Source organism: Cervus canadensis, chromosome 3 (assembly GCF_019320065.1).
Source record: "Cervus canadensis isolate Bull #8, Minnesota chromosome 3, ASM1932006v1, whole genome shotgun sequence".
In the NCBI taxonomy this organism is placed as follows: Eukaryota; Metazoa; Chordata; class Mammalia; order Artiodactyla; family Cervidae; genus Cervus; species Cervus canadensis.
In genome coordinates this window covers 24587767-24614324 of record NC_057388.1, presented here as the reverse complement: position 1 = coordinate 24614324, position 26558 = coordinate 24587767, and the positions used below count along the sequence as shown (strand labels likewise).

The 26558-nt window shown below is 39.2% G+C and overlaps 1 protein-coding gene across 2 annotated transcripts in view; it reads left to right on the top strand.

Annotated features, from left to right (window-relative positions):
- Nucleotides 1-491: 491 nt before the first annotated feature.
- Nucleotides 492-26558, top strand: part of SNX13 (sorting nexin 13) — a 153203-nt gene continuing 127136 nt past the window's right edge. The window contains exon 1 of one of the 2 annotated variants that reach the window (XM_043462781.1): nucleotides 492-719. In XM_043462781.1, the coding sequence (XP_043318716.1) occupies nucleotides 708-719 (12 nt within the window). In that variant the 5' untranslated portion in view covers nucleotides 492-707. The remainder of the gene's footprint in view (nucleotides 720-26558) is intronic. The other variant, XM_043462782.1, reaches the window with a different exon arrangement.

The following is a 26558-nucleotide window of genomic DNA, read 5'->3' as shown; positions in this document are numbered from 1 at the left end:
AACGAAAGTTTCTGGCAAAGTTTAGGAGAGGGACTGAGCAGGGAGCAGTTTCAGATCGTATTTAAGCCACAGTGGAGAAAGACGACATCCCCCGGCTGCTCTTAGATCGCCCCAGAGCCAGAGAAATGCGAGAGGGAAGTTTTTCTCCTGGACATCTGCCTCCTTATCCCCGAGACGCGCGAGGTCCGCCGCGCAATCAGTCGAAGCCTCGGCCTCCGTCGCTCCACCCCAGGGCCGACCGACCCCGGCGTGCGGCCGAAGATAAGCGGTCGCCTCGGGCGCTCGCGCCAGCTCCCGGGCCGGTCCCTCCCTGGGGCCTGTCTGCCCTCCCGACGGTCCCAAATCAGCCAGTGCGCCCTGCCCCGGGCCCCTGGCCGCTAGCGCCGAGCTGGTCTCCGGCCGCCGGCCTCCGTTTCCCCGCGCGCCGGCGCTATGGCGACAGTCACGAGACGCCGGCGGCCCCTGCGCCCGCCAATGGGAGCGCACGTCGCAGGGAGACGCGGACGTCGCTCTTCCAAGATGGCGGCGCGTCCGTCGCGAGCAGCCGGGCCGGGGGGAAGCCAGCGAAGCCGAGTAAAGCCGCCGCCCGGGAGAGGACTGAAGGAGCTGTTGCCGCCGTTGGCGGCGGCTCAGGCAGTTTTCGCTGCTGCTACGGCTGTTGCCATGCGGCGAGGCTAGGGAGGAGCTCACTTCCCCGGGGTGTAATAATGTTAACAGAGGTAAGCGGCGACGGCGGCCAGTGTTTACCTGTGAAATGGGGAAGGGGCCGGCGCTGGCCGGTCAGATAGCATCATTTCAGCCGCTGGCGGGCCCGACCTTTGGTAGCGGGCCCCCGGGGCCGAGCAGCAGCGGGGATCCTACAAGTGCCCCTTGAATAGGAGCGGTGCTGACTCAACAGTCCCACCACCTCCAGCTTGCCTGTGCCTCTGGTTTCGCGGTTGCCACTTGCCCGTCGCCCCTGGCACTGGTCTCTCTCCTGCTGTCGCTGTGCCTCCTAACGCGCCGCTCCCTTCGTGGCGTCCCCTTACGCGTTGCTGTGTGGCAGCGTCGGTCTCTTTGCTGTTTCTTGTTCCCCTACGGTTTGCCCGAGGTGCCTCCCTTCTCGGGTCCCTGGCCTCTAGGGCCCTCCACTTCCCAACTCGGTCAGCATCCTGGGTTTGTCACTCGGCCAGTCTGGCTTCTTTACCCCCTCCACCTTGACTACTTCGTGAAGAGGACCTCTTTGTCTGAGGGGACACTTGGGTAGCCCGGTTACATTAACCCCCTATCGCTCACCCCTCACGTTTCGCTTAAATCGTGGGAATCGGAAAGTTGAGTTTAGCATCTGTCCTCTTGATTTGCTTAAGGCTCCTGTGGTACTTTCAGTGGAACAGATCCCCCCACCCCACCTTGGTCCTGAAATGGAAGTAGGGCAACTGTGACTAGCCAATCAGTTTCCCTTTTCTGTTGTCTGATGTCCATTGCAAAAAGCAGACTTTTTGAAGAAGCAGAGTTTGCCTTCTGTAGCAGTACTTTAAGGGGAAGAACAAAATTGATGTAACTAGGTACTTGACCTCACACAGTTAGGTATTGTGGTGTATGCTCTTGGGTGTCATTGAAGATAAATTCTGAGGCGTGTGGATTTGAGGAAGTGTCTTAGAAGCTACTCACTTGAAGTCCTGTGAAGATTCCAGTGTCAGCTGTCAGGGACTAGTTTGGGCATCTTTGTGGGCTGAACTAAGGATAGGAAGAAATTTTAATGGGCAATGGGAAGTATTCCTACTTGGACTGATAGAAATGTTTGTAGATGAGTGGCTTTTGTTGTGTGAAAACGTGGTAATAGAGTACTTACCTGTCCTACTTTATTGACTCTGAGGAACTTCATACTTTGATATTTGTACTTGATAATGTGTACAGAGCCTGGCATATGATGTGCCTGGTAAATCCTTATTGGTTGATTTTAGCTCATGAACTACTTATTTCTAGTAGTTTGTAGTTCATTCTGTATTTCTATATACGGCAATTTTTTTTTTTCCAGTCCAGTAGTTAATTTTATTCCCAGACATTATGGTACATCATAAGCTTCTGTTGTCATTAGCAGTATTAGGTTAGGAAAAAAAGATAAGTATCAGAAGTTTCATTTTTACCTTTAGTGTGATATTTTGTGGGAAAGATTATTAGCCTTATAATTTTTCAGTGCTGTTGATAATATACAGTATTTTATGAGATGATCTTTTGGTTAAATTTGGCTTAGGTTAGCAGCCATTGAAGAGTTGTAATGCTTTCACATGAATTCAGTGCCTACTAGTAAACTAGGGAAGACTGAACTTCCTAAGCATCTGTGTTGTATTGTTTAAATTATTTTTTGGCCATGCTACATGGCTTGTAGGATCTCAGTTCTCTGACCTGGGATTGAACCTGGTCCGTGGGCAGTGAAAGCCTGAAATCCTAACCACGAGGCCACATGGGAATTCCCCTTAACTTCTCTATTTTAAAATAATTTCATGTTTCAGTGAGATAATTTCAATAGTAAGTCAGTCATTGTAGTTAGATGTGCTTCAGTGCTGTGTGTGTGTGTGTATGTACGTGTGTGTACGTACGTGTGTACGTGTGTACGTACGTGTATGCATGTATGTACGTGTGTGTACATGTGTGTATGTATGTACATGTGTGTATGTACGTGTGTGTATGTACGTGTGTGTATGTACCTGTGTGTATGTATGTACGTGTGTGTATGTACGTGTGTGTATGTGTGTACGTGTGTGTGTACGTGTGTGTGTATGTATGTACGTGTGTGTGGATGTATGTACGTGTATGTGTGTGTATGCATGTGTGTGTGCTGCACTTGGCTTTTAAGAGTCAGAGCCAGGGTTCCAACCTCGGCTATCTCTGCTGAGTCCATTGTTAACAACTACCCTGGATTGCCTGTCCAAAGTAAGGCCCAGATTAAATGCTACTTGGGTCTTATCTATGTTTGTGAGTAATCATTTTATAGATTAGAAAACTGAAGCCCAGATACTTGTCCAAGGCCAAACAACTATTAGTGGCAGAGGCGAAACTGGAATCCCATCTCCTGACTAGGTACAGAACTCTGACCATTTTGCTCCCTCTGAGTAATTTTCAGCTCTCTTCATAGGTTTTAAACCGTACTGCTTCTTTGTCTGAATATTGTAGTAGATAAACTGAAAATTATTATTACTCGAGAAAGACTTTTTTGCTTGACCTAAGGTTTTTTTGGACCACATTCAGAAATAGTCTTGTTTTGAAATATTTTGGAGGTAAAATGATATTCAGTATTGATTTACTAAAATTGTAGTGTGGGATTTCTTCTTATTGCTTCTCTTTGTGCTAACTTAGATATCAGCATGTTTGGGGGCTGTGACTTGTTTTATGTGAGATCTCAAAATGTGTAATGATGAGCTCTGTTCAGTGAGCATATGCTGTGCTCAGAAAGTGGAGAATCATACAGTCTGCTCAGTTCTTTCATATCACAGCACTGGGGCAGGTGATAGCCCCATTAGCCAGATAAGAAGACTGAGGTTGATAATTAAAATAGCTTGCTTAAAACAACTGGTTGAGTCAGTAATCATACCTAGAAACTCATTCCAAATTGTTTGTTGTTTCTGTGGCTCAGTATGGAATGCATCATTAATCTTTTTTTTTGTAGCTCATAATCATCAGTACACTGTTTTGAGTTTGGTTTTTTTTTTTAAACTGAAGTGGGGATGTAAAAAATATACCTACTTAATGTAACATTCATATCAAATGAGAATTAATAAACATTCATGTGAAACTTTTCACTTTTGCATTTTGTCAGACTAGGTCTTTGAAACCTTTGCAGAAGTGAGAAACCATGCAAGTGATCAATTAAGGGCTACATTAAATTAAGCTGAAAGGAAAATTTTCTCCAGTTGAGCAAACTCATTTGTATACACTGAACTTAGAAACCTGTGAGAAGAGGGAGGTGGGAGGGGGGATCGGGATGGGGAACACATGTAAATCCATGGCTGATTCATGTCAATGTATGACAAAAACCACTACAATATTGTAAAGTAATTAGCCTCCAACTAATAAAAATAAAACAACAACAACAAAAAGAAACCTGTGAGATATGATAGATTAGTGTGAATTGAAAGTAGATCATCATGCTGTTTTTTTTCTTTTTTTAATGTAAAGAGAAGTTATTAACATAGTTCTCAATTTAAGTTTTTTGACTTTGTTTTGTTTTCATTCTAAATACTATTGAAGTATTTAGAAGACTCACTAGGTGTATTTGTGTATTTGTGTCCTTTGCATTTCCTTATATGGATGAGAGGATTTTTTTTTTTTCCCCACTTAATGTCCATTTAACCTTTTTTTCAGGACTTCTTAATTTTATTGTTCTTCCTAGAACATTTGTCCAATAATTTGTAAATACTATACTTGAAAATTATTTGTTTAATGCTCACTTACTTATCCTCTGTGTGTGTGCTAAGTCGCTTCAGTCGTGTCCAACTCTGCGACCCCAGGGACTGTAGCCCGTTGGGGTCCTCTGTCCATGGGGATTCTCCAGACAGGAATCCTGGAGTGGGTTGCCATGCCCTCCAGGGGATCTTCCCTAACCAGGAATTGAACTCCCATCTCTTCTGTCTACCTGCATTGTTAGCACCACCTGGGAAGTGCCACTCTTTTTAAAATAGGAGTGAATTTCAACATATCAGACTTAGGGTATGGGTAAGTGAGTAGTTTACCTGAGAATTTTTTTCAGTTAATCTGACTTTTCACAACACTTGAATGAAATATTTATTAGTGAATTTTCATTAAACACACTTTTAAAAGCGATGGGGGATATTATTTCTGAGTATTATTACAGAGAACTAAAGGTATAGAAGATGTAGTAAAATATGCTGAATTTGGTCCAGTGCCATGGCATACTCTGGAGGCTGTCTTTGAATAAGAACCAATCAGCAGTCTGTTGACCTGCATGCTTTTAAAAATAGTGAATAAAAATTGTAGTTATTTAAATTTAGTAGTTGTTTGGGTTGTGTGTAAATATAGGGCATTAGTAAATGTTACTTACAGGTGTGCTAAGTAAGTTCCATACAGATTTATTGATTTTTTTGGGGGTATATTAGTGCTAATTTTTGATTTTGTGGTTAACAAATATGTCCAAATGGGTATGGCATAAGCTGCTGCCCCTTTAGAAGTCCCAGGTTAATAGTTGTTAAGGGAGTACAATTTTGTGGTTCAAATATGTTTGGAAGATTTGCCTATGGGAAATTAAATAGGACTTCTTATAGCTTTTGATAGGTGATTTACTCTCAGAGAAGGTGTTAGAATTTGTGTCATATTGCATACAGACTGTGATAGTTTTATGTGTTGACCAGCCCTGGAGTGTCACATTAAACATTATTTCCGGATATAGTGGATGAGGACAAGATTAGCATTTGTTTTTTTTTTTCAAGATTAGCATTTGAAGTGGTGGACTCCTTACAGTAGATTGCTCTCCCCAGTGTGGGTGGGCACTGTCCAGTCTCTTGAGGGCCTGAGGAAGACAATGGGAAGAAGGAATTTGCCCCTTTTTTTCTGCTTCATTGTTTGAGTGTCATTTCATCTTCTACCCTTGGGCCATGATTTATACCGTCAGCTTCCCTGATTCTCAGGCCTGTGGGCTGAATTACACCACTGGCTCTCCTGTTCTTCCAGCTTGCAGACGGCAGATGGTGGGACTTCTCAGCTTCTGTAAGATTGTGAGCCAGTCCCTCATAATAAATCTCTTAAAAAAAAAAATTTCTGTTGGTTCCGTTTCTCTGGAGAACCCTGACTTAATATAAAGACTTAAAAGAATTTGTTGTATTTTGATTTGGGAAACCCTGAGATGTGATGAGTTGTGGAAACCCTGAGATGTGATGAGTTGTGCATCAGGGGAGATCTTTGGACTTTCAGAGCTCTTTTTGAAACACACACACACACACACACACACACACACCCCCCATCAGGGGAGATCTTTGGACTTTCAGAGCTCTTTTTGAAACACACACACACACACACACACACACACACACACACCCATCAGGGGAGATCTTTGGACTTTCAGAGCTCTTTTTGAAAAACACACACACACACACACACACCCCCCATCAGGGGAGATCTTTGGACTTTCAGAGCTCTTTTTGAAAAACACACACACACACACACACACCCCCCATCAGGGGAGATCTTTGGACTTTCAGAGCTCTTTTTGAAAAACACACACCACACAACACACACACACACACCACACACACCACACCCCATCAGGGGAGATCTTTGGACTTCAAGCTCTTTTTTGAAAAACACACCACACACACACACACACACACACACACCACACACACACACACACAACACACCCCATCAGGGGAGATCTTTGGACTTTCAGAGCTCTTTTTGAAAAACACACACACACACACACACACACCCATCAGGGGAGATCTTTGGACTTTCAGAGCTCTTTTTGAAAAACACACACACACACACACACCCCCCCCATCAGGGGAGATCTTTGGACTTTCAGAGCTCTTTTTGAAAAACACACACACACACACACACACCCCCCATCAGGGGAGATCTTTGGACTTTCAGAGCTCTTTTTGAAAAACACACACACACACACACACACCCCCCATCAGGGGAGATCTTTGGACTTTCAGAGCTCTTTTTGAAAAACACACACACACACACACACACCCCCCATCAGGGGAGATCTTTGGACTTTCAGAGCTCTTTTTGAAAAACACACACACACACACACACACCCCCCATCAGGGGAGATCTTTGGACTTTCAGAGCTCTTTTTGAAAAACACACACACACACACACACACCCCCCATCAGGGGAGATCTTTGGACTTTCAGAGCTCTTTTTGAAAAACACACACACACACACACACACCCCCCATCAGGGGAGATCTTTGGACTTTCAGAGCTCTTTTTTTTGAAAAACACACACACACACACACACACCCCCCATCAGGGGAGATCTTTGGACTTTCAGAGCTCTTTTTGAAAAACACACACACACACACACACACCCCCCATCAGGGGAGATCTTTGGACTTTCAGAGCTCTTTTTGAAAAACACACACACACACACACACACACACACACACACACCCACACCCCATCAGGGGAGATCTTTGGACTTTCAGAGCTCTTTTTGAAAAACACACACACACACACACACACACCCTCCAGGGGAGTCTTTGGACTTTCAGAAGCTCTTTTTGAAAAAACACACACACCACACACACACACCACACCCCATCAGGAGGAGATCTTTGGACTTTCAGAGCTTTTTTTTGAACAAACACAACACACACACACACGCCCCCCCCCCTCCCCCCTCCCCCCCCCCCCCCCCCCCCCCCCCCCCCCCCCCGCTCATTGTAAGTGCTTAAGAAAAAATTATGACTTGATTTTGTTGATTAATATATTTGTTCAGAGACATACACTTGGGTTGAATTATTCCTTAAGTGATGTGATCTGTTTCTTTATTAATTAATGACATTTTAAAGGCTACTAACCAGAACAAGAACCATAGGCCCATTGACATTCAAAGGATGTTAAGAGGTGGGAAAGAGATTTTACAAGGGAAGTATAAGGACATCACTGTCTAGAATGAGGTCACCTTGTCACTCTACATACGAGTTTGTTTAGGATCTTCTGACAAACCAAGTTGAATATTGTCAGCCATTTCTCAAGAATTCTTGAAGGACCTATGTTTCATTTTTTTGTCCCATTGATTCCAGATTTTCAGAGAGCTTATACATAAATTATTCTTACTTCATATTTATTTCCATTATATTTTATTATTGTAGCACACATATGCCCATTTTTCATCACTTCTGATTAGCAGATAGCTAACTCATTGATAGAACAGCAAACCAAAGCAAATATGTTTGAATTTTTTTAGTTAAACCCTGTAACTTTATATTAGGTAAGTTTTGCTTTTCCATTTGGCATTTCAGAATATTAAAAAAGAGGTTTTAGATTTCTATAACCATCCTTGGATGTCCTGGGTTTGGAGATACTAATGTTCAGATGGATTGTTCCAAAGTTTTTTTTGACCACTGTTTCACAAAAATTGGGCTTCCCTGGTGGCTCAAATGGTTAAGAATCTGCCTGCAGTGTGGGAAATCTGGGTTTGATCCCTGGGTTGGAAAGATCCCTTGGAGAAGGGAATGGCAACCCACTCCAGTATTCTTGCCTGGAGAATTCCATGGACAGAGAAGCCTGGCGGGCTATAGTCTATGGGGTCGCAGAGAGTCGGACACAACTGAGTGACTAACACTTTCACTTTCACAAAAATTGATATAAAATAGTTTCTTAACTAGTCCACTGTGTTTAAAAGTTTTGCACTAATTGCCACAAGTTTATGAAATTATTTTGAGGAAACATGGAATTAAATTTGGAAGAACTGAGTACAGATGTTTGTAGTTTAAAAGATAACAAGGCATTGGTTTGTGAATAGTAAGGCCACTTCAGAAATGGCTCTTCATTTCTGTGTGCAGTAACTAGCAGCACATACATAGAGTTTTGCAGATTGTAAAAGGTGCTTTATCTCTTAATCATCACATTGTTAGATGTGCTTATGTTTATGTTCAGTGTCTTTTCTAGTTTATCTATGGAATAGAGTATCCTTAAAGAGAGGAAAAACGGCTATGAGAGGATGTTTGAACTAGATTGTTTCAGGTGGGATCACTTAAGCTCTGTTAGCTGACTAATAGTGGAAAAGGAGAGAGCATGAGCTTCTGGAAGAGGAAGAAAATGGGTTCTATCATGGTTGAGAGTGTCTGATGCTGGCCACTCACTAACTAGCTGTTTGATGGCAAAGCTGTGACTTTATGGCATTCCTGTGTGAGGTTCAAGGCTGTAACTTTTTTAACTGTGTTTTGAAATTTTGTGGTTTCAGAGACCAAGTGCCCCCTCAATTGGTGGTACTTTAACATTGACTTAACATTTTTGAATCAAGTGGACAGCTCTGTTTTATCATATTAAAAATGATTAAAATTTGAATAATAGGTTGGAGTCATGGTGTTGCATACTTTGTCTATTAGCTACCTCAGTAAGTGAGGCTACCCAAATATGACCTATATGTTAAGCATTACAGGGATAAGTCTTAACTTCATGATTTATTTATGATGTGACACTGGGGAAGTTGTTTGAACTTTCTTAGTTTCCTTCTGTGTAAAACAGAGATGATGTCACCTTCTTAGTTACTCTCATACTGTTGTGAAAATTGAATAAATGGTAGAGTAGAACTCTTTGTAAACTGTCAATCGTTATACAAATATTAGTGGTTAATATATAATTTTTTTTCTCTTTATGCTTTGCACTTACATGAATTCAAACCCTAGGCGCCGTCTAGCTTTATGGCTCACAGGCTTCTCAGTGGGTGGGTGGATCCCAGGAGAAAAGAGGGTGTCCTCTGGCTATTGGTACAATTACAGGGGAGTCAGGGATTGGACTGAAAGAAGGGAAAGGAAAAAAAAATACTGACAGCATGTCTTGGCAGCTAGTGATGAGGATAATTCTTGTGTGGTTGGTAAACTGATTCCAAAGAATTCTGAAAGGGAAGTTCCGAAAAATATTTTGGAAAAGGTTGCTTATTTGGGGGTTCATAGTCATTTGTGTGTACATATTATGAAATATTTGTGGCAAAAGAAATCTTTTATTTTTAACCAACCCATGGTAAGTTCTAAAGAGGAAAAGCTCTTGTTTAGTACAGGGTTTAAACAGCTTTGGTAGTATCTTGTACTGAAGATTACTTTTTGTGGGTCACTTTGGTTACCAAACGTACATACCCCTACTGTGTGGTAGGCACATGCTAGTTCTGGTGCTGAAGTTGCATCTGACCCGAAACCTCCCCTCAGAAAATTCACCGTCAGAGCTAAATGTTGGCAGTTTGGCCATCATTCAGCTGAAGCCTTGAGGTTTTTTTTTTTTTTTTGGTCAGAATAAAACAAATAATATAATTAAAAGGTGAAAAATTAAGAAGAATAATAGTTTGTAGAGTTTGTAATTAATAGGTGATTACTTGCCCTTTTTTTTTTTTTTTTTTAATAACTCCAGGTGAAACTACCCGTTTGGATGAGATGGCAGTTCTAAATGAACCGCTTCTTACAAGTGAAGAGTTAGTCTTAGCCCTCTTCCACTGTCTCTGTTTGCGCCAAGCTAATTCACAGAAGTAAAAAAAATCAGTGAATTTGTCTTTTTTTGTTTGCTTTGTTTTTCTGAAAAAAGCTCTTTATTGCTCCGTAAGAGGTCTACCAAATTTTACTGAAAGACCTAGCTGAATTCTATTACCTTGCTAAAAGTAATACTTGTCCCTACCCTCATATATTACATATTCATGTAAACTCCCGAATACGCGGTTTACCATTGTGTTCCCAGTGTCTGGAACAGAGCTTAACACTCAGTCCTCCCTAAATAGCTGTCGAATAAAAGAATGTTGAATATTCCCTTCAATAAAATGAAAGTAAATTGAAAAATTACTAGGATAAAAATTGTCTTTGATAGATTTAAACTGTCACATTAATTACCCTTTAAAGACTGGTTGGTATCTAACTCCATAAGGGTTTTTAAAATAGTACACTGTGGTTGAAAATTATGTTTGGGATCACAAAACACACAAAAGTTTGACCCAAAAAAAAGCTAACATCAGGCATTTAGTTAGAATGTAATTCTCTTTTAATTTTTCCTACAGGGAGAAATATGATTAGGTTGGTGTTGCTTTTATGTAATAAATTATAAATGCAAGAACAACTTGGATTGTACTCTGTATCTCTTACTGCTGTGTTTTTATGATTTCATTTGTATCCCAGAACTAGGTAACCTAAAGCTTTCTTTATAGTAGTACAGTGACGCAGATTTTTCTGTGCTTTGTGGAGTGTGTCATGTTTGTATGATCTTTAATGCTCTCTTGAAATTTGCAGGAGTGAAAATTTGGTCATGAATTTCAAAAATTGGAAATTTGGGGAGTACATTTTCTAGGAGGGCAGCTGCTACCATGATCTCTTACCTAAAATATCTTTCCATGTCACTCTTACTGTTTGCTCATTTCACTCATCTCTGTTTCCATTGTGTATTCGGAAATAACATGTACCAGAAAAGTGTAATAAAATAATTCTGCTCTGTTCAGTGGTGAAAATTAAACTGGTTTAATAATCTTTCAGTTAGTACCAGAGGCTCATATACAATCTGGAATAATTCAGCATTGTTAGATTATTGCACTGTTTTCTCCCATTTCCTGCGGGACTTTTAATTCTGATGCAGCTAAGAGACTCCTAAGGTGAATTCTGCTTTGCTTTTGACTTTAGCCCGGCATTATTGAAGAGGCTTTGAGTGTTAACTCCCATTTAAATCAGACTTGCTTTTGCTCCTGGAACCCTGGAGTTATTTTTAGCCTGGCTGTGGTTTGGCACGTGAGAGAGTATGTGATTCTTTGTATTGTGACATTTTTATTTCCAGGCTGACGTTGTGTGGCAACAGGACATGTAGGGAGAATGGCCCTTGGGTTCACTGGCATCTGAGGCTTGGGATTTATAAAACTGGTTGAAGTTGTACAGTTTTCATGGAAGAGCTGAAATAAATTTTGTTTGGGAAATTTATTTTGTTGGGAAATAAATTTTGTTGGGAAGAGTTGAAATAAAATTTCACCTCAGTTTAATTTCACCTGTTTGGGGAAATAATGGTCTGATTTTAAGATACTCTGATACTATGTATTACCAGTGTTTCTCCAAGTCATAATATATCTTAGAATTTGTTGTTGATTTCTCTTCCTGAGATTATTTGAGGTGGCATTTTTTTTTTTTCTCAGAATTTTCCTGAGGGTGTTAATTAGATTGCAACTATTAATATAACCAGCTACTTTAATATCCAGTGTTAATTGCTAATATCTGATGCTTTTTTCTTGTGTACTACCTGAGTGCTCAACACTTAAACTGTTGCAATGGTCTAATCCTGGTAAGAGTTAGCAGAATAAGAGGAAATGGGCTAGAGGGAGGTAGGAGACAACTTGAAATGTATAGCACAACAAAAGTACGGAAAAAGAAACTGAAATGATAGGCTGTACAAATAATGGGTATATTAATTATATAAAAATTTTAGAAAAGTTGATTAGGCTTAAGAGTATTTTATATAAAAAATATTTTTTGAACCAAGTTCTACAAGTTAATGTCTGATAGCTCATAATATTCAGTCAAATACTAAGCATTAATGCAAAATTTATAGGACTGCAGAAGTTAGTGAGGTTATCTCTCTGCTGGAACTCGAGTGTTATCATCTATGTCTTTGTCTCTTCTAATCACAGATTGAACATTCTTACATTCTTGGTTTCTGAAGAAGAGTATATGCTTTTGGTTAAGACTGACAGTTGGTGTCAGATTATTTGGATATGAATCTGTAAGTTTTGTCAGTTTGGAGTATTTTGACCTTAGAAAGTTATTAACCTTTATGAACCTCAGTTTTCTCATTGGTGTAACTTTTAAATTAATGATCCTTAGCCCATAGGGTTGTTCTCAGTGTTATGTGAAATAGCATGTTAAGTACCGCACACAGTATTTCCCACAGTAACACCCAGATAATTTCTAGATTTTATTATTTCCTCAGAAGTAAGTAATAAGTGGTTAATTTTTTAAAACCACTTGTTTAATATCTGTTTGCATATCTATTTTTATATTTGAATATCTGTTTAATATCTGTTTTTTGTGTTTTGTCTTTGTTTCATTGGATAAGTTTTAAAATGTCAAATCAAATAAAGTAATTCCCTTTTGACCCAGATGATCTCATTGTTCCCTTACTTTCTCAGTTTTTGTTAACTTTCTGATTTATGTATTGCACTAGGGCTAAATTTAGACTAAATATCAGGAGGACATCAAGAGAGGTGACACTTGTATACCATGACCATAACTAGAACTTTTGACTGACTGATAATTTCTTCTGGCCATTAAAGCTTTTACTATAGATGAAGTGAAAGAAAAAGTTGTAGTATTCTCATGTTATACTTTAAAAAGTGTCAGCATTGTGTAGTTTTCTGCTATGGGAAATACTGTGGTTCTTGTCAGTTTAATCAAGCTTTATGTAAAGTAACTCAGAATTTATATAAGCTTTTCTCTTGAATTGTTCCTTTATAGAGAATAGAAAGATGAGAAGTGTTAAAATCCTTTGTTTAAAAGAAAATACGTAGTTAACTTGGTTGGTATTAGTAGTACTGTATGTATAGTAGGTTAAGAAAAGGACTTTCATTTGTAAGTTATTAATTGTACTCTACATGTAAATATGGGTATTAAGAACATAAATAATTGCAATTCCTTTACTCAGCATCTCCTTATCTGCATTCCTGTAAAAGCAATAAATTGTTATATTCAAGGAGTGGAGTGTTCATGTGATAACAATGTTTACTTAGCTGAAGATTGTGCCATCAAGGTCTTCTGTGGGTGAATCTGTGTCTGTCTCTGTTTTCCTTACTATAGTTGTTTTTGCCTCCTTGTCGTTTTGCTTTGTGAATATGTTGATTTTTTCTCCCTCATCTCTGTCTTTTATTATTCTCTTCTTTCAGTTGCCTCCTTAGCACAGCACAGTCTCATATTATTCTCTTCTGTGTCTGTAGTTCTGCAGGTTCCTTTCTCGGTTTTTTCCCTTGACCTTCACCCTTTTTTCTCCCTCTGAAGTAAATTTAACAGGCCACAATAAAGAGTTTAACTTTTATTTTTTTAAGTTATATTCCACTTAATGGATTTAAAAATATTTTCCATTGCTAATTTAAAAGGCAAATGTATACACAGTTTATGTATATATTTTAAATAATACAACTCAGTATAACTTCCTTTTGTGTTGTATGCCTTCTTGTCTGAATTTATTGATTAAAAAGCCTCATAATATCAGAGTTAATAAATGATGTTGAGTTTTATTTTTTATGTGAATCAAGAGTATCTTGTAGTACTTTCAGGATTGTTGTTTTGTTGAGTTGTTACTGTACAGCCTTTAGGAACATGAAGGAAATTTTTCTAAACCTGTATCAACTCTAGAATATACCTTGGAAAGTTATCTGAATAGTAATACCTACAAAATCTACATCAGATTCTTAAGGAGTACCAAGGACTTTAAGATATGTCAGTTTAGTCACTTCGGGTTTTTCTGATAAATAGAATTTTTAAATCTTAATAAATCCCTTTTATTTGATTCCTTAGATACGTGTGCAGAATTTTGCCCATCACCTTCACATCATTAAAAAACAACAACAAAAACAAAAACCTACTCGAGAGCCAGTGTGAAATCATGGTTCAGGACATGTTTGAATTTTAAACCAAGCTTAGTTCGTGGTTCGCTTCTGTGTCTTAAGCTGTTCTTCGTCTATAGATTAGAGTTAGTAATATAACATGTCATAGAGTTGTTGTGAGAATTAGAAATATATGTAAAGTGGTTAGCAAAGCACTAAGCAGTTAATACTAAGCACTCCTTTAAAATAGGATGCTTCTTTTCATAAGAAGGAAAAGGAGAAGTGGGAGATTGGTGACAGTTCAGTATTAGGCTGCGCTTTGAACATCTAACTACCGGGACTTTGCTTTTGTTATCTATTATGAGGAAAAGCAGAAGTTGAATTGTCGATTTTGGGACTTTTTTTTTTTATTGTTAAAGTCTTATAAGAATGAGGCAAAGGGACACTTATGAATGTGGCCTGTTTTACCTTATATTCTAGTTATCTGCCGTGGTAAAAGTTTTGTGTACTTTAGTAGAGAACAGTTTGGCAGTCTTCTGTTGTTTTAGCTAAATTCATTCTTTCTAACTTACTTTTGTAAGAGGAGCTTAAGGTAATTTGCTGTGTGATTGAGTTTATTTTCCCACAAGCCACATGGGAGGATTCTAGTCTCTTTACATTCTTAAGAATATTTATTATTATCTGTATCTTAGTAGTGGTTTTGATTTGCATTTCCCTAACGTCTAATAGAGTTTTCCCGGTGGCTCAGTGGTGAAGAATCCACCTACCAAAGCAGGAGACGTGGGTTTGCTCCTTGGGTCAGGAAGATCTCTGGAGAAGGAAATGGCAACCCACTCAAGTATCCTTGCCTGGAGAATCCCATGGACAGAGGAGCCTTGTGGGCTACAGTCCATGTGGTCACGAAACAGTTTAATACGACTTAGTGACTAAACAACAACAAGCATGTTCTGAGTCTCTGGGTCTTGACTGTGCAGATCCCTAACTAGGCTGGCTTATTCTTTGAGCAGCACTCCATGTCTAGGAGTCACAGATCAGTCATGATTGTCTCGAGGATCGTTTCTAACTGTGGTCCAACTGCCTCTTCACAGTTGCTTGCAGCAATGTGTCTGCCCTAATCACCTCCACCTTGTTACTATTATACTTACTAATGTTTAAAAATTTTTATTTACTACTTAAGTAAACCTTGACAATATACAAATTAGTTTAGTTGTCACTCAGTCGTGTCTGACTCTGTGACCCCATGGACTACAGCACACTAGCCTTCCCTGTCCTCTGTATCTTCCAGAGCTTGCTCAGATTGATGTCCATTGAGTCAGTGATGCCATCCCACCATCCCATCCTCTGTCATCCCCTTCTTCTCCTGTCTTCTGTCTTTCCCAGCATCAGGGTCTTTTCCAGTGAGGTGGATCTTCCCATCAGGTGGCCAAAGTATTGGAGCTTCAGCTTCAGCATCAGTCCTTCCAATGAATATTCAGGACTGATTTCCTTTAGGATTGACTGGTTTGATCTCCTTGCAGTCCAAAGGACTCTCAAGAGTCTTCTCCAACACCATAGTTCAAAAGCATCAATTCTTTGGCACTCAACTTTCTTTATAGTCCAACTTTCACATCCATTCATGACTACTGGAAAAATCATAGCCTTGACTAGATGGACCTTTGTTGGCAAAATAATATATCTGTTTTTTTTAATATGCTGTCTAGCATATTAAAGGAAGGTCATAGCTTTCCTTCCAAGGAATAAGCGTCTTTTAATTTCATGGCTGCAATTACCATCTGCAATGACTTTGGAGCCCAAGAAAAAAAGTTTGTTCCTGTTTCCACTGTTTCCCCATCTATTTGCCGTGAAGTGATGGGACCAGATGCCATGATCTTAGTTTTCTGAATGTTGAGTTTTAAGCCAACTTTTTCACTCTCCTCTTTCACTTTCATCAAGAGACTCTTTAATTCCTCTTTGCTTTCTGCCATAAGAGTGGTGTTATCTGTGTATCTGAGATTATTGACATTTCTCCCAGCAATCTTGATTCCAGCCTGTGATTCATCCAGCCTGGCATTTCACATGATGTACTCTACATATGAGTTAAATGCCTTGATGTACTCCTTTCCCAGGTTTTTTTTATTTTTTTCTTTCCCAGTTTTGAAGCAGTCTGTTGTTCCATGTCCAGTTCTAACTGTTGCTTCTTGACCTGCATCCAGACTTCTCAGGAGGCAGGTCAGGTGATCTGCTATTCTCATCTCTTGAAGAATTTTCCGTAGCTTGTTGTGATCCTCACAGTCAAAGGCTTTAGCATAGTCAGTGAAGCAGAAGTAGATGTTTTTCTGGAACTCTCTTGCTTTTTCTGTGATCCAGCGGATGTTGGCCAATTGATCTCTGGTTCTTCTGCTTTTCTAAATCCATCTCGAACATCTGGAAGTTCTCGTTTCATGTACTATTGAAGCCTAGCTTGGAGAATTTTGATCATTACTTTGCTAGCGTATGAGATGAGTGCAGTTGTGCAGTAGTTGGAGCATTCTTTGGCATTGCCTTTCTTTGAGATTGGAATGAAAACTGACCTTTTCCAGTTCTGTGGCCACTGCTGAATTTTTCAAATTTGCTGGCATATTGAGGGAAGCACACTTACAGCAGCATCTTTTAGGATTTTAAATAGCTCAGCTGGAATTCCATCATCTCCACTATCTTTGTTTATAGTAATGCTTCCTAAGCCCCACTTGACTTAGCAGTCCAGGATGTCTGGCTCTAGGTGAGTGATCATACCGTTGTGGTTATCTAGGTGATTAAGTATCCATTTTTTAAGATTTTTTCCATAGCAGATTCATTTTAAAGGTTATGTATTGAGTATTCCCTTACTATTACCATAGTTTGACTAACTGTTTCGCCCTGCTTTCTTCAGCAAGGTGTTAGTTTCATGTTTTTCACGTGGTGGAATGCAAGTTTTATGATCATGATCATTGCTTGATAGAAATAAACACCCATGATAGTGTTGTCACTTAAATATTTAAATGACTGTTGATTGAATGTAAATAAAATGAGTTAAGGATATGGTGTGTCTTTTGTAGGAAAAGTGATATGTGTAGTTTAAAAATAATAAAGTATTATTTGCAATATATATATTAAGGGGCTTCGCTGGTGGTTCAGACGGTAAAAGCGTCTGCCTACGATTCGGAAGACTTGCGTTCAATCCCTGGGTCAGGAAGATCCCCTGGAGAAGGAAATGGCACCCCACTCCAGTACTCTTGCCTGGAAAATCCCATGGAAAGAGAGCCTGGTGGACTGCAGTCTGCGGTCGCAAAGAGTCGGACATGACTGAGCGACTTTTATTAAAAAAGTTCATGCAGCTTGGGAAGTAAACCAGTTTAGAAGACTGTTTAGTAAAAAGTGAAAGTGTTACTTGCTTTCTCTGTTTTAAAAACAGTCTGGGTACTTACTTCCATACCTTTCCCTGTGTTTAATACACATGAGAGAATATTTTCATTAAATTAAAAATTTACTCTTAAAGGTGGCAATGGAAATTATCTTTTCCTGCTTTTGTAAGCTTCTGAAGTGTTGGTCTGTGTCTCCTTTTTCCGGTAGAGTTTGTTTGTTGTTGCGCTCTGTACTCCTGTCTTCTCTTCCCTCTCCCTGTAGAGAGCTGCTCACTGAATTGATCGGACACAGAAACCAAGGGCAAGTTACGGCTAAGTGTTAAGCTGCCAGTTAATGATAAGAAGGTAGTCTGGTGAAGATTATCACTAGGAAAAAAATACTGATGTGTTATAACACTGATTTAGATGATTAGTGAGAAGATCTGTGTATTCTGGATATACTTATTCAGGGAAGACTGGATGTGCCAGATGTTATTCTTGGCACCAAGAATACATCAGTGAACAAAACATACCCTGTTTATGTCCTCATGAGACTTAGAGCATATGGTATAAACAGGGAAATAAGCAGACAATTCCAACTTAATGTGATAAATGAAGATAGTGGCAAGAGAGTGGTTGAAATGGTGAGCTGTGGAGTCTGATCTGGATAGGGAAATGAATGCAGAAGTAGGCTAAGTAAGGAGAAAGTAGAAGAATTAGGCGTCTGCAATTTTGAATAATAATGAAGAATAGATTTAACAGGTTTAAATAGTGGAGAACTGGAAGATTGTGAACAGAGGGTAAGATAGTCACATTTCCCATCCAGAGAAGACAGAGTGTTGAAATTTGATGTGTGGTCTAACAGTGGGAAAAGTGGACTTGCAATGAAAGTTGGTGGAGGTGAAATGCTTATGATGTTAACAGCAGAGTTGGGAGTTCCCTGGTGGTCTGCTGGTTAGAGTTTAGCACTTTAACTGCTGTGGCCCGGGTTCAGTCCCTGGTTGGGGAACTGATAACCCCACAAGCTGTGCAGCGTGTTCAAAAAAACAAAGCAAAACAAAGAGTGTTGAATGGATATATGTTGAAATAATTCAAGGTTATATAGTACTTAGGATAGAGAAGCTTGTCATGTGCTACGTGTCAAGAGTTTTGAGTGAATGATTAGGAATGCCTTGGGGATCAGTGGTTTGTGCCTGTGACTGCATATTGCAAGATCACCTGGGGAACTGTGCAGACTGCCAACGTTACTTATCCTAGCTTTGCTGCACGTTAGGTCATCCAATGGCCGGTTCCCAGCCTCAGCTGTTCTGATTTAATTTGTATGGGGGTGTAATCTGGGCAGTGGGACTTTAAAAAGCTCCCAGGTAATTCTGATGTGCAGCAATTGCACTGGGACAGGTTTGTTTTTTTTTTTTTCCTTTTTACCGGAGCCTGGCTGAGAGTTATGGTTAGGACTGTGACCCTTCATTGTGAAGTTGGGGTACTTGATAAATGAAAGAGTAAGCAACCTTTGAGAGTGCTGCAGGGGAAGCGGCTTTTACGTAAAGCAAACAGTGAAATTGTTGATGATATAGGTGCATTTATTTTTATCATAGAGCAGAATAAACCCAGAGGGAGATTTTGGGAGGAAGGGAAGCAATGGGAAGTTGGATAAAGGAGGAAGTAACAAGAACAGTACAGTGGGTAGAGTACAGGAGAGGACTGATAACTAATAAATTTATCTTTTGGTAATGACAGGACAACGTCAACAGGGCATCATGGGTTCAGAATTGGTCTGGAAAATATATTCAGTGGTCCCATGGTCGATGAGAGTTGGGAATTGAGTGAATGGCTCTCAGGAGTCAGTTTAAGACCTGGATGGGCTGAAAGTCATAGGAAGTCCTAGCTCTGTATTCTTCCCTCTGTTAAGGGATGTGGATTGGTTGTGTAAGATCCATGGAGAAGCCCAGCATTTCACACTGCTGTTCCACAAGCTCCTAGGGGAGTGTTGAGAGGACTGGTCTTTTTTGTTACCACAATAGCAGGAGGCAGCTCTGGAGTGTCAGGGTCTGGTTAGTTCTGCCCAGCATAGCTCTTCTCACTCCAGCGTGCTTGCTTGTGTGAGTTGGACCCTCTGCTGTACCTAATAATAGCAAAGCCTTTGCTTTTTCTTTATTTTTACACTTGATGCTTTTCAGGAACAATTTTAATTGCACAACTCCAGATTTTTTTCAGTGTTGAGGAAATGGTGTAGACTTAGAAACTGTGAAAAAAGGGACTTTGTATATTACCTAAGGAAACTTTATTTGTACATTGGAATTTTATGCATAGAGGATTGAGATGAGTTTCATAAAGAAACCATTCAGTCTGGATTAACTAAAGTATAAACTGTATATGGAACTAGAAATTTATAATTGTTTCACTGATTCAAATTTGTCAGAATAAATTACTGCAATTCATTTGTTTAATTTGATACATAACTTGACCTTTTTGCATTGTTAAACTTGAGAGATGTCAACAGAGTGTAGCAAATTTATTTTTCTTTTAAATTAAAACTTTTTAAAGTATAATACTAGTAGACTTCAAGAGCTACTTTAGTTACACAAATGAACTATGGAATTACTTTTGAAAGACGAGTTCATTCAAAAGCATAAAAAATTTTAATGTATTTTTGGTCACAATAGAGTAAGTAGTAAAGTAGTCAATTTGGTAGTAGCTGGATATATAAATAAGAAAATTGTATGCTAAGTGGAAAGTATACTTTTGCATAGTTACAGTATTAATCAGCTAGTAATTAAAACCCATGTGCCCTTACTAAGCAGAACATATGTCCATGATTAAAAGCTGTTATACTTTTTAAAATTAATTGATTTTGTATTCAATGATCTTATTTCACGTTTGAATTATGAAGGGAGAATTAACTTTTTGATGTTGTGACACCAAGCATACGATGCCTATGATGGGTCATAGGGGTTTAGGTTACATCGAAAAGATGCTTTTAACAGCCGGTTGTGACATGCGTCTTTTTTTATATGTATCTTTTGTATTCATGGCTTTCAGATGTGCTTAGCAAGATGACTGAAGAGCAATTATTGGTAAATGGTGCTTGTTTTCCTTTTCTCTTTTTTGGTTTGCATTCATTGGTTTACCTATGTTTAGGTGGGTATGAATGGTACCCATTTTTCTAAAGCTCAATTGATATTTTTTTTAAAAAAGCTGTACAACTAGTCAGTTGTCTCAGTCATTTGTGGGCACATCTCAAAGTTTAGTTTGCCAGTACAGATTGAGACAATTCATAGGAGTGCTATTAAGATATTTCTTTGGCTGTGGCAGCCGACATCGTTGGCTTAAATTTTCTAGACCAAAATTATTTCTGCTATACTGTATGGTGGGAGATTCCGATAAGTCAGGTCAACATTTGTTATGTTAGAATATAGCCAAAGCTGCTTCCTGAGGAAAATTTTGGCTTGCTTATGCGGCTTTAGTCTGCCAACTTATAAGAGTTGTGAGAACAATAGTTAGGCTCTTTAGTATTTATGGTTTACCTTATTTTTAGCTGTATATATTAATAGATTAAGGCTTCCCTGGTGGCTCAGAAGGTAAAGAATCTGCCTGCAATGCGGGAGATCTGGGTTTGATCCCCGGGTTGTGAAGATCTCCTGGAGGAGGAGCTAGCGTGGCAACCCACTCTAGTATTCTTGCTTGCAGAAACAATCCCATGAACCTGGCATGCTACAGTGCATGGGGTCCCAAAGAGCAGGACACGACTGAGAACTAAGGTCAGCACAGCATGGCACATTAATAGATTAGCTCTGAACCTGAAATACAGACTGCCGGGACTCAGTGACTGCGGTTACATAACACTCAGCACCTCTTAAAGCCTGAAAGAATTGATGTTAAGGGAAGGTGCCTGAGAGTTATATAATCCAGTCTTTCTTCTAGATTTGCAAATTTCATTTATTTATTTATAACTGTGGTTAGATTCTCTAACTTCTGTCCTTGGATATAGCATGACTACTAGAAAATTACAATCTTAGAACACATTAGTTTTACTTCTACAGAATTGCCTTTATTGACTTGCCTCTTAATGTTTATGTTCACCTAATTTAAGGTCATCATGAGAGGCAATTTTGTTAAACTTTCTAATGACTTTCATGTAAAACTGTCTGAGAACATTAACCAGTACTTCATGCTTTTTTTTTTCCCAGATAAATTCCTATTTGATACAATTCTTTAAAAATTCAGAGCTGCAGATATAGAGCAACTGTTAATGAGAGGAAGCTTGATTATCATCTGTTCCCAACCTGTTTACAGATGAAGAAATTGAGGCTCAGAGAGGTCAGCTATAAGTGGCTGGCCTAGAACCCGGTTCTAGAAATTGTGTCTTCTAACAGCTGACCCAGTTTTTTTTTTTTTTTTTCCTTAAAGTTTTCAAAAAATTGAGGTGAAAGTGAAATTGACATGAGATAGTTACCATTTTAAAGTGAACAATTCACTGGCATCTAGTATAATCACAAGAGATGTGTGGTCACCTCTATCTAGTTCTAAAATATTTTCATCACTCCGAAAGGAAGATTGTATCCACTACAGCTGCTTCCCATTTTCTTCTCCCAGCAGTTGGCAGCCATCATTCTACATTCTGTCTTACGGATTTTTCTAGTCTGGGTATTTCATATAAATGGAATCACATAATATCTACCATTTGAGCCTGGCTCCTTTCACTTAGCATAATGTCCTATCCCTCTTGTAGCATTTATCACCACTGCCTCATTCCTTCTTATGGTTGAATAATAAATACTTTTTTGTAAGGAGAGACCACAATTTTGATTATCCATTTATTCATTAGTGGACATTTAGGGTATTTCCATTTTTTGGCTGTGAACATATTTGTATATGTATTTGAGTTTTCAGTCTAGATATATACCTAGGAGTATAATTTCTCAGTCATATGGTAGTTGTATGTTTAAAGTTTTGAGTAACTATCAGTCCATTTTACACAATGGCTACACGATTTTATGAATACATACTTAATACATGTGTATTAATACTTATTAATACATATCCCCAGTTTCCCTTCTACTTCTCTTTGTAAAATTGTGGTGACTTGAAAAGGTAAATGAACCAAAGATCAATTTTTTTTTTAAGGTGTCAACTTTTATTTGGTACATCTTATAAAATAGATTTTTCAAACAGGTTTATGGTTTTTCTAGTGGTTCATTGAATGTGATCTTGCTTTGTTCCTTTCATTCAAACTGAAGTGAAGTTGTGCTCCTTCATTTCTTTTCTCTCACTATATTTATGTTGTTAGAATCCATAAGAATGGTTTTAGAGATCTGTGCGTGCATGCTAAGTTGTGTCTGACTCTTGTGACTCCATGGACTATAGGCCGCCAGGCTCCTCTGTCCATGGGATTCTCCAGGCAAGACTACTGGAGTGGGTTGCATTTCCTCCTCCAGGGGATCTTCCAGACCCAGGGGATCAAACCCGTGTGTCTTAGATCTGCATTGGCAGGTGGATTCTTTACGACTAGCGCCACCTGGGAAGCCCTTTAGAGCTCTAGAAAGAAAGAAAGAAAGAAAGTCGAAGTGAAGTCGCTCAGTCGTGTCCGACTCTTTGTGACCCCGTGGACTGTAGCCTACCAGGCTCCTCTGTCCATGGGATTCTCCAGGCAAGAATACTGGAGTGGGTTACCATTTCCTTCTCCAGGGGATCTTCCTGACCCAGGGATCGAACCCGGGTCTCCCGCATTGGAGGCACTCTGAGCCACTAGGGAAGCCCAGAGGTCTAAGTAAATGTAAATCTGTTTACTGTACAAAATGAAATGAAAATGATGAAAGAGAAAAAATAGTAGTGAAAATAGTCTTGGGTAACTTCAGGGTTATTTATAGGCTTTAATTGACTTTAGTGCAGGTCAGATTGCTTTGTCTTCTACTTTTGCAAAGAGCTTGGCAGTTTTTTGTCTCTTTACATTGGGACCATCCTGTCACTATAACTTACTTATGAAAACAATGGTTTGTATTATGATTGATAAATGGGTAATGTAGAAATTTCAAAGTAAATGGTTTAAGATAGGGTAAATAGTCATTAGATACCTTAGATTTTTGAGTAAGGTTGATTTTAATTTAGTTTGGAGTAAATAATGACCTTCTGACATTATTAAAGTCTGCCTATTTCTTTCAAAATTTCATTTTTTAATTTGATTTTTGTCATAAAATGACTCTAAGTTATATTTACCAGGAAAAAAAAAGTTAAGATGCTAATGTCAACTCTGAAAGATCTAATTGAGTTTTTCTGTTAATAGAGAATATATTAATAGAATATAAACTTATATCTGTAGAACTGAAGAAAGAATCTGAAGGTCATTGTTTTTATGTCTTAGTTTTAAAGATAGGGACCTACTAAAAAAGTCTTTAGCTTTTTGAAAAGTATTAGCTATGTTAGACTTTTTTTTTTTTAAGTATATAAGGCACAGAGATTCTGGAATTATCTTCAGTGATGAGAATTTTATATTATAAGGTACTGGAGAAATTTGTGAAAAAAGAGCCTTGTTAGATAGCCAGACTTCACAGTATACCAGAAATGGTTGCTTTTCCTGATTTCAAATAGGTTGAGATATAGACTGGAGTTGAACACATGTCTGACCACCAGAAGGTCTCTCTCTCTCTCTCTCACACACACACACACACACACATCTCAGATGCAGCTGCATGGTTCCCTGTGACCCTCCCTAGCATCGGGCTCTTATCGCTGCCGATGCCGGGCTGTGCCCTCATGATGAACTCTTCTACTCTCTCGCTGCTACTTTTGTTCTCATCACCCTCAGCTGACAGTCGCAAGAGATTTTATTGGCTAGACAGTCATCAGTTACTCTTGATTACCTGTACTATTTGATAGAGCTATTCTGTTTGGCTGTCTCATAGACCATTAAACCAGCTGTAGCAATCTACCCTTGTAACTATGGCCCAGTGGGATGGGGGTCATTCTTGTAATTCAGAGCATGGTGATCTACAGTTAAGGTATCCCTCAGAAAGTGGTTTAAACCATAGTCGGTAGGCATTTTTAAGAAGCCCAAGAAGGGAGGCCGTGTATCAGATAAGTGCTTTGTCCTCAGCGGCAGTTTCATTTTTTCACATAGATAACTATATTTGCTTCAGGTACTGTTTTTTTTGGATTTCTGGTAGTCTTAATGATGATCTCAATAGCAAAATAATTTATTACATATAACCCAGTTAAGGGTTTTAGAAAGGAGCCTTTTTATTCTCCCAAGTTTACATTCTCCTTGCATTTACAGAAATTCACAAGAGACTTCTAAGGAGTTGCCTTGAGTATATCTGTAAATTTGTTACGTATACACTTACACACACCCCTTACTATCATATCAAGTTAATTTTTAAGCCATTTAAGTATAAGAAGTATGTAATTCAGTTCCTTTTAGAAGTGAGTAAACAAATGTTGACAGACATTTTGATTGCCCAGGGTCACATGATCTGTGAGCAGAGCTCAGATTAGAAAGCATAGCTACTTGTGTATTACAGTGTGAAGTATCTATTTATACTTGAAACAAAAATGACTTTCATACTGTTGGCATTTATCTAATCTTGTGTAGGAATTTTTCCGGTTATGACTTGATTGTCATTGTAAAGAATAGACATACACCCTAGTTATGTCACGTAAAACGGAGAATCCAGGGTAGTACAGTGGAATATAGCTGGTCCTGTGGGAACTAAAATGCTGACCTAAAATCTCAGTTCTCTCTCTTTCAGGGAATCAGAGTCTCTTGTCTTTTTAGAGTGTTACCTGCCTCATTTCCGTTTTTCTCAGTTGGCCTCCTTGCTTAGTGAGTGGCCTGTATGTCCCTTTAAAATGGCTACTCCAGTCCCAGAATATACATACCCCTTTTCCAGGTTCAGTACCCATCATCGACAGGCAGCAGTTTTTAACTTTTCGGATTACCGAGGAAGACTACCTCAGTTCTCTGATGGAGCCTGGTCTCACCAAGTACATACACTGTCTGCCTTGGGACACAGCCATGGTATTCATTGGCTGTCTTTGCATCAGGTATATATTCCTGGTACAGTCAAGGTTGGAGATGAGGCAGAGAAGGATGGATAGGACAGTGCGATTCTCAGGGCTGTGGATAAGAAGATGGGATTGGCACATGCCTTTTACAGTATGTAAGAATTACTGAGTTCATTTTTAGTTGTTTGTTTAGTAAACTACTAAATAGATCTTATTTTGAATGACAAAGACTGAATAGACATTCATGGATTATCTCTAGATCCCATACATTTCCTGTATTTTTAAGTTTATTAAATGTAAATAAATCTCAAAAGTAGTAGCTCTCATGGGTGGAGATACATGCTCCTAGGGAATGTTTCTCTTAAGGATCCCCCTCTTTGGTCAGATTATTTATTTTAACGTTTGTTTTTTATATTTTATGGTCCATTTTTGTGTGTGTGTGTGAATGAGTGTTTAGTCTAATAGAAAGGGAGATTCCTCCTGAATTCATGCATGCATTCATACATATCATAGAGTCTTTGTATTGTGTTCCAGGAATTTTACTGGCTGTGGGCACATTGAGTTGAATATGGTATTTGCTCTGCTCTTAAAGAATTCTGTGCTTTGGAAGCGGAACTGTCTCTTAAGGAAAGAAGTCAGACTCTCTTTGTACCTTTGATTCTTTCACCTACTGCTCTGTGCGTCATCCCTTATCTCACTTCTGCTTTCTACTGGATCCTTCCCTAGAGCCTGCGTGTGTGCTCAGTCGTGTCCAATTCTTTTGTGACCCCACAGACTGTACCTGCCAGGCTCCTCTGTCCTTGGAATTTACTAGGCAAGAATACTGGAGTGGGTTGCCATTTCTTCGCATCCTAAAACCTGAAATATATTCAGATCTGTGCCCACTCGCCTCAGAACTACTGCAGTCTCTTTTTGTGTTTACTGCTCTTCAGATGTCACTCTCGGTTACCTTCTAGTTGTCAGATCCCCTGGACATTGACTGGCCTTTACCTACTGAGCTCTTCT